The sequence below is a fragment of the Saccopteryx bilineata genome, chromosome 4 (assembly GCF_036850765.1).
Source record: "Saccopteryx bilineata isolate mSacBil1 chromosome 4, mSacBil1_pri_phased_curated, whole genome shotgun sequence".
NCBI lineage: Eukaryota > Metazoa > Chordata > Mammalia > Chiroptera > Emballonuridae > Saccopteryx > Saccopteryx bilineata.
In genome coordinates, this window is record NC_089493.1 from 37,753,917 (window position 1) to 37,761,469 (window position 7,553).

Sequence of the window (7,553 nt, forward strand, 5' to 3'; positions counted from 1 at the left end):
AAAATTCTGGTGATTTATTTCATAGTCCCATGAGAGTTGTTTTAGGTTTCCTTTTGGCTTACAAAAAAAAAAAAAAAGAATCTCCTCCACTCTCTAGAGGCTCCCAGGTGTCCTCAGAAAGAACAAAAGAGAAACTACTGAGTCAATATTTCCAAAGGGGCAGAACCATGTTACAACCCTTTATAGACCGGGAGCTTTGTTTTTACTTACTTTTTTATTCTTTTGTGTTATGTTTCCCCTTGTTGATTGGATTCCCCCTCTGCTCTGGCCATTAAGGTTGTGATCAAGTCTACCTTGCACCGATCATCATTTAATTAGATGGAAAAAGAATTGATTTTCAGCTCTCTGTGGAAACTTCCTTTTACATATCACTCAGTTGATAGAGCAACTAGGTTTTAACCCCCTTTTCCTTGAATTGTGTTAATTTCCTGCATCAGCAGCCTGGGTTTACAAATAATGACTTAAAATGAATTTCCAAAGATAGGTGTTCTTTTTGACAAATTCTAAGAGGAATAGGTGATAGAAGAAAGAGCCACAGACAAAGTCAACTCAAATTCTGAGGGTGATGGGAATGGTGCACGGGGTCCATCATGCCCAGGTTTTACCTGAATGGGCTTACCTTCCACACTCATACACACAGACAGACAAGCCACGGACTCTGTCCGTAACTCAGCATGCAGTCTGACTAAACTAAATGGAAGTGCTATCCTTTTGTGGTCATGTCATGTGAAATGTTAACTGATTGTCCTTTCTCAGTGAGGGACCTTTTCCACTGTCATCCCACTGCCCCCAATTTTTAGTCCTAGCCCTTAGTTGAACTTGGAGCTACTCTGCAACATACTGTTTATATAAGAACTTAAGCAAGTGTGCCATCCAAAATTTAGGCAGACTTTTGGATAAATAAGTACATCCCATTTGTTACCAAGTGAAATTTATATACTTAGAGCTACAGATCTGATAGATTTGTTATTGGCCACTTAGGTCAAGAAAATGCAATGATATATTTCTTTTTTTTTTCTTTTTCTTTCTTTCTTTCTTTTTTTTTTTTGTATTTTTCTGAAGCTGGAAACGAGGAGAGACAGTCAGACAGACTCCCGCATGCGCCCGACCGGGATCCACCCGGCACGCCCACCAGGGGCGACGCTCTGCCCACTAGGGGGCAATGCTCTGCGACCAGAGTCACTCCAGCGCCTGGGGCAGAAGCCAAGCAGCCATCCCCAGCGCCCGGGCCATCTTTGCTCCAATGGAGCCTCGGCTGCGGGAGGGGAAGAGAGAGACAGAGAAGAAGGAAGGGGGGGGTGGAGAAGCAAATGGGCGCTTCTCCTATGTGCTCTGGCTGGGAATCGAACCCGGGTCCCCCGCACGCCAGGCCGACGCTCTACCGCAGAGCCAACCGGCCAGGGCCTCAATGATATATTTCTAAGGGACATAACATATTTATTTAATATGTGAATAAAATAGTTCAAAAATATACTAAATGTATTAAGTATTTTTATATGTTCATTTCTAGAGAGATAGCTCTTGGACCAGCACTTTGTTTATTTATTCATCAAAGTTTCAATGGACTTGGAATTATTTCAGCACTGGAGGGCCTAAGATAATTGAGACATACTGATTTATTTATTCAATGACTATCTGTTGACAGTCTATGTTGGGCTCTGTTCTAGAAGTGGGAGGTAGAACAGTGAACAAGACAAAGTCCTTACCCTTATGGAGTTTACATTTCAGTGTGGGATAAAAATGGTAAGCAAGTAAATAAAGTATAATGCCAGGTAGTGTTAACTGCTATGAAAAAAGATATAGCAAGATAAGAGGTTAAAGAGTGACTCTGCGTATGTGTGAATGTGTTAAACAGCACAGTCAATTGAAGTTGAGAAGGATATGAAGAAATAGTGTCAGGCTGGAGGAAGAGCAGATACAAAGTCTTCAAGGGAAGAAGTAGTTGAATGTGTTTGAAAAATATCAAGATGGCTGCTATGGCTAGTGTAGAAATACTGAAGAGGAGAGTTAGGAGATGAGGTTGGAGAGATAACAGGGACAGAGTCAGGGAGTGCTTTGTAAACCATGATAAACTATGGGTCTAAGTGTGAAGGGACTACAGAATTTGGGGCTGTGGAGATAGTACCTCTGCCAGCTATGTGGAGAACTGACTATTAGAACTGACAAGATTAGAAGAAATCTGGAGGCAATTTATAGTAGTTTGAGTGAGAAATGGTGGTGGCTTGGACTAGAGTGAAGGCCACAGGAGTGGGGAGAAGTAGTCAAGTTTGAGATATAGTTTGAATGCTGAGCTGATTGGTAGTAGGTTTGAATGCAGAGTGTGGGGGGGTATTGTCAAAAGAAGAAAGAACCTAAGAAGAGTACAAAATATTTTGTTCTGAACAACCGGGTTCATATACTTCTATGGGGAAGACCACACAAGGAGGAGATTAGAGGCATTAAAAAGTTCTGTTTTGGACAGATTAAGTTCCAGATGTTTATTAGATATCCAAATGGACAGTTGGACATGAGAGTCCGGGTCTTAGGAGGTTATTGGGGGTAAAGGTATAAATTTGAGAGTCATCAGTGTATATTAAAGAAAAGTTATGAGACAAGATACAGGGCATGCACGTAATGAGAGAAGAGGCCAAGGCAAGGAGCACTGAGGTATGCCAGCCTTTAGCATCTGGGAAGAGATGGAGAAAGCCACAGAAGAGAGGGAGAGTGATCTGCTCACGGGGGGAATGAAAACCAGGAAGATGTGGTGTCTCTGAAACCAAGTGAAGGAAGTGTTTCTAGGAGGGTAATAAACTATAAGAAAAACCTCCAAGAGACCAAGGCAGATGAGGACTGAGAATTGAACACCTCATTTGGCAAGACACGAGCCTTTTCCTCAGGAGCTCACAGCTCAGTGACAGTGGGAGAATAAGGAAACAACTAAATTGTTATCCAGTGTGGCAGTTCTAGATGTGTTAACAGATTTCTGGAGACAGAGCAAGGAACTCACCTTGGAGATCCAAGGAGAGCTATATGAAGATGTACTTTCAGATTCTGATAGGTGGGAGGAAAGGGAAATTATTAAGATTCATAAGACTGAAAAAATTTTTTTCTAGTTGGTTGTTGATTTTTCTATAATTACTCATGGAAAGCTAATATTTCTCCTCCCAAGTGAATATCCTACTACTATCACTCCATGTAGACATATTTATCAATTACCAATAAACATGATAACTATAAGAACAGTAAACATACTCTATCATACCCTACTCCATTGGAGGCTATTCTTTTTATTTTATTTTATTTTATTTTATTTATTTATTTATTTATTCATTTTTTTAGAGAGGAGAGAGAGGGAGAGAGAGGAGAGAGAGACAGAGAGAGAGGAGGGGGAGGAGCTGGAAGCATCAACTCCCATATGTGCCTTGACCAGGCAAGCCCAGGATTTCGAACCGGCGACCTCAGCATTTCCAGGTCAACGCTTTATCCACTGAGCCACCACAGGTCAGGCTTGGAGGCTATTCTTGAAATTATATTTTTCCTTATTATAGTCTTTATTTTTAAATAATATTTTAAATTCCCTTTTATAGCTGTGTGTAAATATAGAAACCCTATTTTTAATAATAATAATAATAACTATGATGTACCTCACACCTATCACTGTAAGATACTGTTCTAAGAACTATATATATTAATTTATATTTTTCTCAGAAACAATCCTAATACCTTTGTTATCCCTTTTATTCCATTTGTGATAACTGAGGCACAGAGAGGTTAAGTAATTTGCTCAAGGCCATACAGTGATGGCAGAGCCAGCGCTAGAACTGGGCTGTCTGGCTTTAGAGCTTACCGTTTTGAGCAGTATACTGTAATTCTATAATTATTGTTATATCTTGTTATATCTCTACCTTCCTGGGATAGGCATCTATTAGGGAAATACGTCAAGGAACAGGCTCTCTTTGACTTGAACTATGGTAGGCAGTGAGACAGACATGAGGAGAGCAAGGATGATGGGCCAGGTACAGAAGATCATCAGGACAGAAAGCCCCAGGTGCCTAGCAACGGGCACCTAGGATAACAAGGACCTGACCCCCAGGGTGACCTTTTCTCCCCTAGCATATTGCTAGTCATGTGGTTTAGATCCTCCCCTGACCTTCCTACCAAGTCATGTTTCCCCCTTAGAGGGGAACAAACAAAAGAACTGGAGAATAATCCTTAAGCATTATGCTTCCAGGACAGTGAGATTCTGACCTGCGTCAAATACATCTAAGCCTCAGTTATGTTTCAGCTCCAGGCCCAGAAAAGCAGCCAAACCAGGCAAGCAACACCATGGCTGACATTAGGACCAGATGCATTGACTGATGACCTCCTGCCCTGGCACTGACCAATCAGTAGAGACCACAACCTCGAAAAGGCACATCTGGAAGACTGATGACTTTCTATTGGGATCCTTCCCTGGGACCTCCAGATAAATACCCTCCAGCCAGAGGACCCAGTGTGGCTTGCTCTGTAGAGCAACTTTTTTTTTTTTTTTTTTTAACAATTGGTTGTAGATTCTCATGACTATGTAAGAATTTAGCTCACATGTATATGTAGAGGTTGGTGGTAGTAAAAGGAGCTAGAGTCCTTGAGATGGAGGAGATCCCTCTATTGATGGAAATGTTCTCCTCATTACTATTCTAGGTGTGGCTCATGTCTTCATTTCCTTTAAAACCCAATGGAAAGCACATGAAAACATTGCATACTTAACAAGGTACAAAGTGTAAATTGAAGCAAAAATGTTTGGCGATGCCTACTATGTGCAAATTATTGTTTGGTTATAGTGACTATGATTTCTTGAGAGCTAACATCATTGAATAGTCATAATCTTTAAGATCCTCTGATGCTCAAAGAATAGTGTGTACACAACTGAAATATAAAATAATCTGTCCATCGTGAAATCAGCCTTTGATTTCTATTTTTTTTAATAGGCTGACTTTATCTGTAAGGGTGGTTCTATTCTCTTTCTTTCTGACACTACACAGTAACTAGTTCACCCAATAGATGGGGGTGGGATACATGATTTTCAAAAGCACTTGAAACCTCTCCCTTTAGTAGATTTTGTCTTCCACATTTGATCTAAAAGTTTTTGAAATGAGTTACAGCTAGTTTCTTTCTTTCTTTCTTTCTTTCTTTCTTTCTTTCTTTCTTTCTTTCTTTCTTTCTTTCTTTCTTTCTTTCTTTTTTTTCCTGGCAGAAAGAGGGTGCAGAATAAATAAGCTTTGCTGAAACGTTTACAGGTCAACTATCCTGGTAACTTCCTTAACTTCATAATTCTTTTTATTTTTCTCTCAAGGTGCAAACCTATCTGTTCTTCTCTTAATTCTATTCTGATTAAAGTATTCTTAGAGGGCATAGTCATAATATTTTCAGAAAAGCTTAAGAGAGCCAGCATTCAAATTGTCACTTAATTTCTACAAATACAGAAAAACCTGCTGGGAAATGGACGCTGTGGTTCTCTCCTGGTCTGCCATGTACCGTTGTCATCAGTCATGGAAGTGGGGGAGGAGGGGCCGTAGGTGATTGTTTAGCTCTGGAAAAGAAGCTACTTCCTGCAGAAAGAGGATTTGAAATGGCCCCGTAACAAAGCCAACACTCACACAGGTTTCCTGTGGGCTGTTTCCCCCTTGCTGAATCCGATCCAAAGCCATGGTAAAGGAAAATTTCCTCTTACAAAATCTCAACTCTCTGATAACTCCCCAAGCCGATCACTATGTTAAAAAAGTTATAAAAATCTAGGCTCTTGTGAATTTCTAAAGAATTTCATAAACTTGCTTTTAAAAAATTTAATAAGATTTGTTTTGAAAATTAGAAGAAAAGGAAAGAGTAAAATGGAAAACTTTAGATTAGATAAGAAATCATACTGATAAGCTATCACACTACAAAGTTTAGAACACTTAAAAATATTATCTACCTGAAAGAATTAAGTTGTGACTACAGTAGGTTAACTGTCATGCTTTAAAATATGTTATCCCTAATATTGTCTTTTGGGGATATACTTTAAAATGTTTCCAATTTTATTTTTACCTTTATTTTTACTTTTTAAAAAATGTATCAATTAAAATTCTTCACAGATTGCCTGATAGATATTTAAACCCTTTTAATACTCCCCTCACAACCCAAAACCCCAGGAAAATAAAAATACAGTAGTAGTACAGCATCAATTGTTATAGAAAAATGAAAGCTCTAATGTTTATTAATCTTAGCATTCCCATTTATGAATGGCATGCAGTGAATATAGCAGAAGTGGCAAGAATACTTCTCTCTCTAGTTGTGTGGTTAGTGGCGATTTTATTGTAAAAAAAAAAATCTGTGATGTAATTACACTACATTTTAAAATATTCACAATAAAAATATATATAATGTTCACAATAAAAAGTTGATGAGTTTCAGGCGCATGTTGAGTAAAATCTCTGGCCCCTAAGCCTACGGGACATTTCAGGGTATTTCCCCAGCAGTATTCATTTGATTTAAGGGGGAAAAAGTTTTACAATACAAACTGATGTACTAATTGTTCTAATGACTCCAGCAGGGTCCTTGGTTGTAGTTTATCCTAAGCTACCTGGGTATTGCCAGGCCGCACCTACCCTGACATTAGAAATCAGCCAGGCCCCTGTGCGATTGGGGTGTCACCTCCCGCCTCACTCGCCCTGTATGCAGGGACAGGTCTGGCACCTTTCCTTACCTGCGTAGTGGTCAAACACGGTGGGGACGTACTCCTCTGGGAACGCATCGTTGGCGTAGCTCATCAGCAGGCAGGTTTTGCCCACAGCGCCGTCGCCCACCACCACACACTTCAACATCTTCTTCTCCTCGCTGCCACCGCAGCCGCAGCTGCTGTCATTCCCCTCCTTGCAGTTCATCCTGGCGGCTCCGGCTGCTGTGACTGTGCTGCTGCTGTTGCTTCCCCTGCTTCTTCTCTCAGAGCCCACGGAGCGGTGGGAAGCCAGTGCCAGGCTTGAGATCACTTGGCCTGACTTTGGGTACCCGGGATCACACAGACTGGTCTGAGGCAGCTGCCATATGCCCTCTTGCTAACCATACTGGTAAAGAAAGGTAACACACACTTGGGAGAATTCTTAAAAGGGTCTGTCCCTTCTCCCTGTCAGTTTGAGTTCAGAAACCCTCATCATCTCCGAGTTCTAGGGGCTTCCTGGCTAGTCTGGTAATTTCAACAGCCTGAGGGTTTCACTTTGCTCTCCCTCTCTCCAGGCTGGCTGAGGACACAGTGGAATTTTGCTGAATCTCCCCCATTTTCCACTTCACATCTAACATGGAGAAGAGCGGGGCTTTTTAATGGAGTTTTTCCCTTGCTTCCTCCAGCTTGCCTAGTGTCAGGAAATCATGGGTTTCCTGCTGCATTCCATATTAGGATCAGTGGGTTGGGGAAAGCTGCAACAATGGGAGCTCTGTGTGTGTGTTTGTACTTCTGGGGAACGCTGCCAGGACACGGAGTGGGAAAACACTAGGGGTCCCACTGCAGACTCAAGCTGTCAGACTTCCTGTTTCGTCCACTGCTGGGAAGGCTGTTCGCCTGT

At 41.1% G+C, this 7,553-nt stretch overlaps 1 protein-coding gene across 1 annotated transcript in view; it reads right to left on the bottom strand.

Annotated features, from left to right (window-relative positions):
• The window catches only part of RHOJ (ras homolog family member J), an 85,572-nt gene extending 78,240 nt beyond the window's left edge, over positions 1 to 7,332 (bottom strand). The window contains exon 1 of the mRNA XM_066276184.1: positions 6,701 to 7,332. Coding sequence (XP_066132281.1) covers positions 6,701 to 6,878 — 178 coding nt within the window. The 5' untranslated portion in view covers positions 6,879 to 7,332. The remainder of the gene's footprint in view (positions 1 to 6,700) is intronic.
• Positions 7,333 to 7,553: the final 221 nt, after the last annotated feature.